Genomic DNA, 13,233 nt, shown 5'->3' on the forward strand with positions numbered 1-13,233 from the left:
AGAAATAAAATGATGCATGATTTTAGCAGTGCTCCAAACTGAGCTCTGCATTCATTTTGGGAGAGCTTCTCATTTCCCTGGAATTTACTGTGTTTCTTCATTGTATTTTATTGGAGTAGAGAAATTTATTTACAAACTCAAATACATGTTACCTTCTACACATTCAATATTTTAACACAATGTATTTCCAGACAATTACATTAAAATAATATAGTTCAGTGGGGAACTGGATCTTTTTCACATGAGACATAAATGATGTGCCTACTTTTAGGGGTGGAATCATGCCATCAAGGCAAGGAATCATGCCATCAAGGCAAATCTGCTGCCAGATGACACAGTTGTTAAATGCTGTTGCTGCAGGTTTTGCAGATCTGGAGTATGGATGAAATACAGTTGTGTAATACGTGGTGAAGGGGCTATATTGAAGAGATGTCTGAAAAGTAGGGGAAGAATTATATATTTAGCATAATCCATGTTATTGTTGGAGAAAGAGTAGGTAGTTCTAAGTCCTTAGTTGGACCTGGCTGGAGAAGTGCTTTGTCAGCTGCTTGTCATATCTGTAATCTTAAAAGGCAGTGGCTTTGTTTTAAGGAGATTGTATGAAATCAGACTTTTTTAATGAGTTTTTAGACTTACAATGTGTATGGTATGACTTGTGAGCTGTATTTTTTCTTCTGTTATTTCATAGGTAAACAACTACGACCATAGCTGGTGATTGTGGATTTTGAGGTGCTGTTGATTCTTTTTAGGAGTATTCCATAATGTCTGAGGTGCATATTTTAGTGTGTGTTGTTTTTTATCAGAGATTTTTGAAACAGGGTTTGCAGCTTTAGAAAGAAGACTGATCAGACCCAGGATTTTCAGACACTAATTGCTCAACTATGGAACAATTTTCTCCTATAGCATATACTTTCTGCATTTAATCATAATTAACTTGACACTTTGGTTCTTTCCTAAAATTTTTAATTCATGGATAACAAAATAGCACGTTCTTTAAAGGCTACCTACATGGTGCTTTGGTGTTTATATGAAGGCAAAATTCATTGTCAAAGATGCTAAAAGTCTAAGTAATTTAGGTATCAATCTGCAAAATGGAGAGGATGACAAATACAGCTTTATTTACTTTGTAGTTTTGAGCATAAATTTGCATACCTTTTTATCAAATTAAGAAGGTTCTTCTGTGTACTTCACCGCTAGTTGGTAGCAATTCTAAGTGGTGGGGATTGTCATTACGTTTAGAAGACAGTTGAACAATTTTTAAATGAAACAGTGCTTAAATATATTTTGTTATTATTTATAATCAAATAACATCTTTATGATATTGTTACAGTTTTATGAAAACAAATAGTAAATAATTTCAGTGTGTTGATAGAATGTTGTCTGGTGCTATTTTATTCAACAGATGACATTAATATTACAGTCTTCCTTAGTTCAGCAATTAGTGTACTTGATGCTTTAGTCCAAAACAAATAATGGTTCTTATGTGTTAGAGAATTGAAGGTAAATGGAGAGCTTTTTGCCAGGTAAAAATGGAATTACTGTATGGTTGGTTTCGGGTTTGCTGTGTTTTTTTGTATGTGTTTTGTTGCATTTTTTATTTTTATTTTTATTTATTTTCTATTATTTTTTATCTTCCTGTAATTTGATTTTCATGATGCATGTGGAGTAGTCTATTCCTTTAATTTTTACACCGGCTCTTTGTCTGCAGTCTCTCTCCTTTACTAGACTCTTTTTTTAAATCTTTTTTTTTTTTTTTTTTTTTTTTTTTTTTAGATTTATGATGATGATATTGGTGTTGCCTTGAATGGGAGAGACTTCTTTCTAGAAGTATAGTTCCCCTAAATGGGTATGGTTTTGCCCTTAAAAAATAAGTACTTGAAATGTGGAGCAAAATGCTTGCGTCGTGATTTTTCAACAATTGCTTCTGTTTATACATTTAGAATTGATGATTTCTCTGACAGTATTTTACTTTTTGTGACCAGATGGCTCGGTGGACTCGCTTATATTGACTGATGAAGTGTAAATACTTTTTTTGCTGCTGCCTGCCCAGTTGGTTCCAATTCTAAGTTTATGAGTTTCCTATAGTGAATTTTATTTTCCTACTGGAGAGTAGGATGCTTGTTTGTCCTTGTATTTTTGATCACTTACGCATTTGCTGAAGAAATCTCTTCTTCATTGTAATTACATACCTTTCTCCTTTTCCAGCTACCTGGTAAAGTAACAAGTCTATTCTTCCTTTCCAGAATTGTTAGTAAAAGACTTAGTCCCAGCAGTTTTATTGTGAAAGCCTGTCTCTCTATGTTTCTTCATTATGACAACATGAATGTTATTAGCAAGTTTGTAATTACTTAAATTTCACCAGGTTGGTCAAGTTCATGTGATATGTAAAAATACTACTCACATAAAATGATTATGATCCAGAGCAGGGTCAAGAGGATTGATGATAGCGTAAAGAAACATCAGTTGTACTTAAGATGAGGAATTTCCTAGTTCTTATTCTTCTGTAATGACTCTATTACAGTGGCATGATATTAAAGCTGTTTCTTAAACGTATAGTATCGGCACTGGGGATTAGTGTGGTATCTTGTTTTGATTCTTCATATTTTTTGCTTTATATGGTGTTTTAAACTCTCCATTTGCTAAATAAAGACTATAGTTTGATGTATGTAATGTTTATGGATGTAACATCAATAAAAAGCCATATTAGAAAAAGCCCTCTAGCTAATTAACATATTGAAGTGATATCTAAAGAATTAATCACTTTATGATCTAATATTTCTATATTATATTAGTCTCTATTAGGAGAGATGGAGTCTGTCCTCTGCATGTGAGCATAGTTACTGCTTCTAGGCCTAACTGATACAGAAAAAACAGTCTGCTGTGTTTATAAAGATTTTGGATGTGTTATGTCCCTGACATCAATTAGGCAGCTGTTGTCCTTGCAAAATCAGCTGCTTTTACATGGTAAAGGCTGTTATCTCATTCAGTGAAGATAATGCCATAATAGATTCCATAATATCTGCTGTTAAGAATTGTAAGTTTGAAACTGAAGTGATTATATACAGTACATATAAGTATGTCCCTTACGTAAGTAAAGACTTCATTGTACTTGTATATTGCAAACTGGAATAGCATGAATTGTCTAACTAAAAATAAAACATTGAAATTCTTGTTACCCGGTTCACTTAGAATCACGCTCCTTCTCACTTCATGAAGATAAAAAGGAAATTAACCTAAGCAACATCTGGCTGATATTCCTGTTGTGAACAGAAAAGCTAAACAATTTTTTGTTTAGAAAACCTAAGTGCTCCTCTGCAGCAGTAAGTTATGAATAAAAAAATATTTCAGAAGAAAATATTTAGTTGTTATTTTGTTTGTTTATATGTTTTGCTACAGGTTATTAATGCTGCTTTAGCTCTTTCTGCCAGACCAAAAAGTCAAGTTGTGAAAAACAACATGGAGATGTATAGGAGTACATGGGAGAATCATATCCATGTTCTTACTGAAGCTGTGGATGATATAACAAGTATTGATGATTTTCTGGCTGTATCAGGTATGTTGATTTTCAGAATCTGATTATTCTTTTACGTACTTTGAAAAGTAACTCTCCTGTGTAAAGTTTCCAACAGGCAACAAATAGAAGATTAGATCTTGTAAGGTTTTGTGAAACTATATGTAAAAAGTGGCCCAGCATGGTAGGTATTTTTAGTCTGCACAGCGTAGAACTCGGTAGAGATGATTTGAACAAACTGTAGAGGTATGAAGCAGAACTGCTATATTGTAAGGGTTACATTTATCCAGCCTCACAGGTTGATCCGCCTCTAACTTTTAAAATGCTCTGTGCATCTGTGAGAAGTCTTCTGTAGGAAGGAAGCATTTAACAGTGTGCATAAACAGAGAGGAGAAGATTTCTCTGGCTGTTGTCCCTGCTACGTATCATTATTCAAAACAGTGCAGTTAAATGTTTAGTAGATCCAAAGACATATAAAAGCTGTTGTAATTTACCATAATACCACCAACAGAAATTTTCTAGGGACACTTGATAACTTGATTAATGAATTTTGAATTTAAGGGAGAAAAGAATGGGGTGCTAAATCACATAGATGTGATCTGGATAACATTGATAGATGCTTGAGCTTTTCCTTGAGCTGAGCAGGTACCAAATTTCCAAACATCCAGTGTTGTACTAGATGTGCATATACATTTCTGAATGCAAATACAATCTGGTTCTACAGTAATTCTTGTGATAGACATGGAAATAAGAAATCACATGGGCTACTTTTTCAAGTTGATGTATTTTAAAACACCTCATAAACAGAACAGATGCACTGTAGAATTTCCAGAGACTTTAAAGCTATACATATTTTTCAAGAGGAATGTAACTATAAATTCCTTCACTGAAGGAGCCTTTAATATTAGTAAACTATATCTTGAAGCAAAGATTGTCTTCAGCATTGAAATGGGAGAACAGCTGTTCTACTTCCTGCACTTGAAAGACCAAAATTCCACACTTCCGACTTGCCTTAGTGTATAACATGGAAAAGAATGAAAAGTTTATGTTATCTTCAATAAATGTGGTATAAATTTTGTTTCCTTATGGCTAGTGTGACAACTGTTTGCTTGTTCTTCTCTGGGAAACTCCCTAGAGTTTAATTCCTTTTGTTGGGATTATGTGCTTTATGTAGCAGTGTAGAACATGAATAGTTCTGTAGGTGTCAGTAGTTTGAAACCATGGTAAGTGAATTCAGAGCTGAGTGCATTCTGAAGTTATTTGTTGTTAATTAAAAATGAAGGTGTACTCCTGTCAAAAACACAGGATATTTGTTTCTCTAAAGATGACTTGTATATTTTCAAATACAACATCTTTACTGGGGTAGCTGGAAACAGCTGGACTGAAGTCCCCATAACTGAGTGGGATATGAATACTACAGTGCAAAAACCATAAGCAGAGATGACTGCTCAGGTCTGGATACAGTTTGTTAGTTTTGCCTCAGAGCAGCAGACTTGTCTTTGCTTTACGTTAGTCCATTGGAATACCTAACCAAGTGATTCGGATCCGAATGTAGAAGAATTTACTGCAAAATTGTGTGAATGGATTATTTGTGGAGCTACTGTCCTTACATGCATCTCAGCATCTCAGTACAGAAAAACATAACCTCAGATTGTTTTCAACTGTAATTTAACCTTTAGTAGAAGCCAATTATAAACAATCCTGTTTTGTATAGGGTCCAGGAGGTTGCAAATCTGAAATTTTTGCAAGTAACGCTAGAGCTATTACTAAAGCAAAGAAACAGGTCAATTCTCTAAATTGCTAATGTATTAATTATGTAAATCTCCTTACCCTACTATGAAATACCCTGAGTTTCAAATTTTTTCTTTAAAATTATTTTTTCTTTAAAACTCATTGAACTAAATGTTTGACGACAAAACTGGGATTCATTTAAATAGCATATTTCAGATATTTTGCAAAAATTAATTGGCCTTAAGAATAAAATTAGAAACTACATTAATGCATGGAAAAAAATCTCTCATTGGGTGGCTACTCATTTCAGGGTTAACTCATCAATTTTTGGTCTGTTCTCTGTTACTTGAGTACAACTGAATGATTTAGTGTTTGACAGTAAATAAAAGCAGAAACTGTAACTTAAGTAGCAGTGATGTGTAGGCCTACGTATTAAGAGGTCCTAAGAACTAAACATTCATAGAGTTATTCTAGAGAGGACATGTAGAACATTTTCTGAAAGCTTTGGCAGGGCGTTTCTGCACATTGTAATTCATGTCCATCTTCAAGTGTCATATTTTCTCTTACATGATCTGCTGAGCAGATGCTTCCTTGTGGTAGTATAATTTATTTCCTTTGGGAAGATTTTTTTTTCAGCTCATGTACATAGAGCTAATTATTAAGACTAATTAGAAGGAATGGTGCAAGCTACTCCCGGTACAATCATAAGTGTATTAGCACTGATACTGTGCTCTGAGAGTAAAACATGTTGCTCTATCTAAATAGAAAAGTTAAATGAAAGTAAAGTAAAGGATGTTACCTAACTTTGGGAAATTACTTGGTCATTAGGAAAGATAACAAAGGTTGAGTGTTTTGTTTCATGTAACAGGAGTGAATACGAGAATAGATTTATGATGGACGTGTTTTTTCTACAGAAGAATTATTTTCTAAGTTAAATGCCCACATGGATGTATTGGGGGAAAAATGTCCTTTAAATATTAGTTCAAAATTAATAGTGTGCTGATATACTGTATCAGATATAGGCAGTTGGTTTTAATGGCTGAATTTGCAGGTGTAGCTGCATCTTCCAGGATGGCAATGGAAGTGGTTAGTCTACGTCCAAAAATACCATACACTTTTTTTCTAAATATTGTGAACACACCTCTTGTAATTTTGGTAGTTGAGGATTCTAAATCATTAAACAGAATTGTCTAGTTAAGAATTTATTTTATATTGCATCTCTGGTTGCTTGATAGGTCAGATTTTTGTACCAAATACACAATGTACTTCCCAAACTTGATAAGAATTGGGAATTTCTATTTTGTCGTTTAGTTTATGTACCTCCTTTTCACACAGTGTCACCCGAGGCTTGGATTGCAACTCATTGTATAAAATGATGATATGTTTTTTTGGGTTACTGATGATTCGGAAGGTAAATTGAATACTTAGAGGTGTGTTTCTGTTGTGGACACTTCGAAGGTACAATATAACTCTCATTGAAGACACTGCAAAATCGTTCTGCAGAGCTCAGAAGCAACTGGATTAGTTCCTATGTTTCTTTATTCCAGGTTGTTATTTTTCTGTCTTAAAAGTAAGCTGAATATGGAAAAATACATTTGAGAGGATTGGTAGGAATTGCAAATGGTAGGTCCCTGCAAAAAGACCTTGTTACTCTTCACAAACCAGCTATGGGGTTGCTGAAACAAAGCATATGTACAGAGAAACTGTCTCCTAATGTGATACATGCATGTCCTTTTCTGGTGTAGCACAGGGGGAAAAGGAAGTATTCTGTGGCAAATCAGAAAACCTGAAGGGAATTGTGGAATTGTGACCATATGAAAATGGGGGGGGGGGGGGGGGAAGTGCTAATAACTGCCATCTGTTTTAAGTACTAATTAATTTCCTCTTCTGATTCACCTATCCTCATGTATTTTTTCCTTTTGTTTCAATTCTGTTTTATTCTTTTATTTGGATATTATATTTGGTTTAAAGGAAAATAATGCTACAGAAGACAGGTAAAGTTAGGTCTTTATATTTGAGGAAGAAGTCTGACTGCAAATAGCCAATTTAAATGAAGGTCTTTTCTTTTTAAATGAAAGCAAAAGCTAACGAGATGTGTAAAAAATGTCATTGTGATTATAAAACATGATAAATGATGAGATCATTTGTTCATAGATCTTTTACGCTATACCTACCAAGAACAGAGAATCAGTGTCAGCCTATCAGTTTTGGATAGTTAATTAAAATAAGGAAAAATGTGGGTATTAATCTTTATGATCACTGACATTAAGTTTAAAAAAATACTGTCATCCATTTATCATGATGATGTGGGGTTTTTATACTCCTATAATGGAACCAAAACGTGTTATTGCATCCAATGCACGAATTTCCAGGAAACCAGTTATGGTATGCTCGTAATTTTGTTTATACTTGTAAATTTTAAGTTTTATCCTCAACTCTGGTGTCTCAAACTGAATATTCAGTGAGTATTGATATTTCCTGATGTAGTTAGGATGAAAGTGTAGTTTGGATTTTCATTTTCTAACGTTAATCCTTTATTCCAAATTATGTGAATAAACTTCAGATGTATATGGGGAAAAAAAAAAAAAGAAAAAAAAAGTCAGTATTTCCTTTTTATATGTACGTTTTCCTTTCCTGATTATAATGTGGAATTACAATCACTGGAAAATACTGTAATTAAGTATTTTAACATTATTAAGTGTTAGATAACCAGTAAGAGAAGAATTAGATCTTATAGTCCAAGAGTTAACTTCACTTCTACAACGATCATAGGTAAGAAAAGCATCAAATGTGTTTTAATATATATTAAAATCATTAGGATCTGTGTTCTTCCTCGTTGTTTTCTTGAAGAGCTTGCATTACAGACCCTCATGCTGCTTTTCTGTCCTTCTCTGTGTGCATCCTTTCCACAAAACTATGATAATTTTGTCTCATGAACCTTCTTTCTCCAGCCTCTCATGCTTTCCATCTCAGAATTTTGGACTGTCGTATTTGGAATACAGCTACGCTAGCCACATTTTTAAAAAATCCTTTTATATTAGCTCCTCTATTGCCAAATTTGAGGTTTCTAATTTTCATAAACACAAGTCTCTTTTCATTTTAGTTTATCTTGTTTTTCATCCTTCATCTGTGATTAAATGTTCTTCTTGATGCACTGCAGGTGAATGACATAGTCTCTCTCCTGTTGTATACTGGGTGTAATGTCTGTTGTCTGCCTTTTCAAGTACTTCCTTAGAAGACAATTTCTCTAAAGTGCATTTGACTTCTGCAATCTAACCCAAACTTTAGGCTAAGTTGATTATTTTAAGCGAAATGCAATCCAGAGGTCTGGTATTGAGTCGTTAGACTTTGAAATGGTTTTGTCTGATGCCCATTTTGCTGTTATTTTGCTAGAAATTTTTTACTTGATGGTTACCTAGTGGAATGATAGTGAGTGGAATTACTTGCATGTTTGCCTCAACTAAGGGTTTGTGTAACCTACCTATGCAGTCAGTGTATGCTGCTAAACTGGTAGTGGTAAACATGGACACCTGCAGGTCCATCTGCAGTAGAAAACTGACAATGGAATTGTCATATCCAGATTGTAAACAGAAAATACTGTAATGTATAAAGGAGTTACCAGCAATTCAACTCCTTTTAGAAATTAAACTGGTCTGTCTTAGATAGATACAGACTTCTGAGACTGCTAAACAAGTTCTGTGATTGGACTAAAGATCATTCAGGCTGACTTGAGTAGCCAAATGGGAGTAATTTTTTAAGTGAAGAATTGGCACAAATCAGTTACTGCTGTCAAGAGGGAGAAGAAGCAATGAGTCATAGTTCGTTTTCCTATTACACTTTTGTGCCAGTGTGATGTATGAACTTTCAGAGGAGATCCAGGGAAACGGTGCATGGCTGTCCCTTCAGATGAAACTGAGAAGAGCACATTCCATATTTGGAGTGTGCAAGAAGTTCTCTAAAAATCTGAGTTTGTGTAGGATAGAAATTTGTTTTCAGTATTTTAATCCTTCTCTAGGAATGTAAGAATGTGTTAAGCTTCTTCAAACATGATATAAATCAGTAAGGCATTGTAGTCTTAAAACAGAAATTCCTTTTAATGCAAACCTGTGCCATCTAAAAATTCGTTTAATTCCTGGAAAGAAGAGAAAGGTAGGACGTTATCATAAAGCATTTGGAGAAAGCAGTTGTTGTGGATACAAGTGGTTTTAGACCCAAACAAAAACAAGAGCTAAAGGAATGTATTTTTGCTGACATAGTGGAATTTTTCTTAGGTTTCAGTCAATCTTCCTTAACAATACCAACTTCCTTAAGCAATACCAACTCTGCTCTGTTCATCTGCAGAGCCAGACACTTCATCACTGTACACCATCAGTTTGTTCAGGCATGATAAGCGGTGCAGGTAGCTGGGTTCATGATCAAGTATGCTTCGTTAAACTTAAGAGTATGAGAACTTAAACCATGCTCAGACCTGTAGGCTATTTTCATTGCTGCTGCTTTCTTTTTCAGTGATCTGAATTTTCTTCAAAAATTTCTATTTCTTAGTCACTTTAAAACTCATTTACATTTGTCACACCGCTCACTGACACAGCAGTGTCTTCTCATACTTTAATAGGTACATCCAGCTTGGAGAATATTTATGAAACTTCAGGAGCTTTGGAATGTTACAATCATCTAGGTTGGAAGAGATCTTTAAGATCACCTAGTCCAACCTCTGACCTAACGCTAACCAGTCTTCCACTAAACCATATCACTGAGCTCTACATCTAAATGTCTTTTCAAGACCTCCGGGGATGGTGACTCAGCCACTTCCCTGGGCAGCCCATTCCAATGCCTACATGAGGTGAAGGAAATAGGTGGATGCTGGGTAGGCTGTTTTTGTTTTCACAGTAGTCTTTTTCCTCCAGTGGCCATAGATAATGCCAAGTTGGAGTTTCCTGACACCCCAGGGGAATGTAGCTCTTCCCAGTGGTGTTGGGAAGATCCACTGTGCTCTGAAAGTAACTAGCAGTGGTTCAGAAGGAACTAGTGAGCTATGGACTGCCAAAACAGTGACGTACCTCTTTACAGGTATGTTTACCATACAAGCTGAGAACTCAAGTTGATTCAGACAAATACTTTTCACTAGTTAGTAGACTTTCTCCCTGTCCACTCCCAGCACAGTTACTCTTATTTATGTTGCTGTATTTGGTCTATTCATTTTTTCATACTGTAAATGACTGTGGTAGGATTTCCCAATTTTAAATTATTGTTTCTTCCTTTCTTCTTCAAAACCCTCTAAAGTCTTACTTTGTTTTCAGAAGTGGGCTGATTATTCATGTTACGCTTTATTTCTCTGTGTACTTAAAAATACGATCACTTAAGAGAAAAAAATATACCATTTTTGTGTTTGGTGTAGTTCCACATGACAGATCTTCTGAAATATCACAATGACTGCAGATGAGGTATAACCTTAAAGTTCTGCTCTACCACATAATCCTTTTTCCCTTAGTTAAATCACATTTAATAACAATGCTTCCATACCCATACTCTGACTTGGTTTTATGTGCTTTTAGTCTTTCTAACTTGTTGTCACATGCTTCCTCTGGAGTACGTAATCCTTCAGTACTGGACCCTACAGTGTGTCAGTAACTGTGGTTGAATGAGTTCATGGTTCCCTAGTTGCTTGGTTCGTCCAAACGTATGCTTATATTACATAAACATAAAACTAGGGTTTGGATTCTTCAAACCATGTAGTTGATGCTACTCAATAGTATCTGGTCCTTTCTGCTAGGTATCCTGATCTTTCTAGCATATTAGAATATTTTGGGGGGAATAAAAATGCTCTATAAATCTATATTCTGCATAAAGTTGAATTGACAATAAATTTATTGTAACGATTGGGAAGAGACCATCCTGTATATCCGTTTCAGATGCAGAACAATGGGGAATACAGTACAGAAATTTAATTTCAAACTTGGTAGTTTATACATGATCCAAATCTCTTTTCATTGCTCCTAATTATTAATGTACAACAAGGCTCAGGCAGTACAACACTAAAGCAATTACTCATCTGCTCTAAGAATAAATTATGTACTTGACCATGCCCTTCTATCAGTTTCATCACTTAAAGAAGAATGGAATTCATCTGAGGCAGAGAACCAAGAATAGATTCATGTAAACGTATTTTTGTGAAAGTTTTTAGAGTTATATAAAAAATGACAAAGTTGAAAATAACACTAAGATACGGCATCAGCTTGAAAAGAGATATTTTAATTAACAGATAATTTCCTAGATACAGAAAAAATGTGATGATAACTGCTCTTAAAAGTGAAAATCTATTCAATTGCTTAGTTCTTTTTCTATGTGTAGATTTTTCATATGTAATTTTGCAGCTGTGTACTCATGGGTAGAAAGTGGGGGAGCCCAGTGCCTTTTTAAAATCTAAAGCACTATTGAAATAGTCAAAAAAAAAAAAAAAAAAAAAAAGAAAAAAAAGTGCATATATGTGTGTGTGTGTGTATAGCTGTGTGTATCTATATCTGTGGTCCTGTATGTGTGTACCTGTACACACACGCACACATATACATACATACATATATATATATGCATACATACATATATATACATATACACATATATATATACATATACACTTGAGCTCTGTGAATTACTGTATGTCTTTTCCTAAGCTGATTGTGAGGAGGTTTATAACTAGCCAAAAAACTGACCTTTACTTCTGACTGAAGAGGAACTTCATACAAGAGGAAGTTCAGCTGAAATGGGAACTTCATTTATAATTGTTTGCTTAAAGCTATTTTCTAAACTGGAACACTTGAAAGTTACAGGAGCCTAACATTATTTGATAAAGAAAATATGGCAATTTAGCATTATAAAGTTCTTGAGACATTGAAAGATTTTAAGGATTTCAGTAGATTTCATAGATACAACTTGATGGAAAGCAAAAACTTTGTGTTATGTAAGTAACAACGTATGTCAAAATATTTTGACCATATAACGATGTTTGAGGATTTTCCTCAGAAAAAGCAGGCGTCTTTCTAAGAATCTAGTTGCCTGTTTTCACTGAAACACATGTGATATTGGATCTTCTGATGTCTCTTCCCTGTCTGGGGTATCAAATTGATAAGATGGAAGCCCAGGGTGGAGGCAACCAGAAAAAAACAACAGATCTTTTTTTTCTGCGTTGCTGTGTTATTTATATAATATTATTAAGTTATTTCTGCGTGTCTTTGTTACTCTGTTTTACTGAAACAGAATTGTTGAAAACTTTATGAAGAGGTCCCTTGCAGAAATCTGGATTCTTAGACTCCTCTTTGACCGAGTTTCAGTAGTTATCCAATTTCTGTTGGGTATTCTTATGTTTGCCTTTTTTTTTTTTAAGTACTGTTTTAATTTTTCATACCCTTCAGAAGATCTGAGGAAGATGGACTTTTTGAGTCTCGACTCTAACTCTGCATTCGATGTGCGTGTTCCATATAGGCTTTATGTTAATTTCTGTTGTACAGTTGTGAAAGAACTGTACAGAACTGTGACCCTTTTACTCCCTTGTACTCATCAATACAACTGATCTCACTAAGTTGTTAATTTTTTGGTTTACCCTTAAGAGAGGTTAATTTATGGACTTATTTTTTCATTGTTCTTTCTGAATCGCAATCAAACCATTGTTTCTTATGAATCATAACCCATATTCTTAACAAAAGCAATTCTTAAAGAAGTGAATTTTTGTGAGAAAATGTAATGGACTTTTTTTTTTTTTTTTTTTTCTATCTGTAGATGAATTCATATCCTAAACTTAGTTTTATCTCTCTTTTCTTCTGAACTCAGTGAACAGGGTATGTCAATTTGTATTCTGGATGATTCAGTCCTTCTCTCTGGAATACAGAAACAGCCCATTGAGAGTAGACTTCACAAACTCTTGTGAATTAGCCAATTGATCTTCCAGTCTGATGTGTTCCTGTTGGTAGCTAGGTTTTTAATAATTTTTCAAATTTAAT

The 13,233-nt window shown here is 34.3% G+C and overlaps 1 protein-coding gene across 2 annotated transcripts in view; it reads left to right on the plus strand.

Annotated features, from left to right (window-relative positions):
* CTNNA3 (catenin alpha 3) overlaps positions 1 to 13,233 on the plus strand; it is a 464,394-nt gene that overhangs the window by 318,734 nt on the left and 132,427 nt on the right. For both annotated transcript variants that reach the window (XM_082765467.1, XM_082765468.1), the window contains one exon: positions 3,397 to 3,553. In XM_082765467.1, the coding sequence (XP_082621593.1) occupies positions 3,397 to 3,553 (157 nt within the window). The remainder of the gene's footprint in view (positions 1 to 3,396; positions 3,554 to 13,233) is intronic.

The sequence above is a fragment of the Aythya marila genome, assembly GCF_965140915.1.
Source record: "Aythya marila genome assembly, chromosome: 7".
Lineage (NCBI taxonomy): Eukaryota > Metazoa > Chordata > Aves > Anseriformes > Anatidae > Aythya > Aythya marila.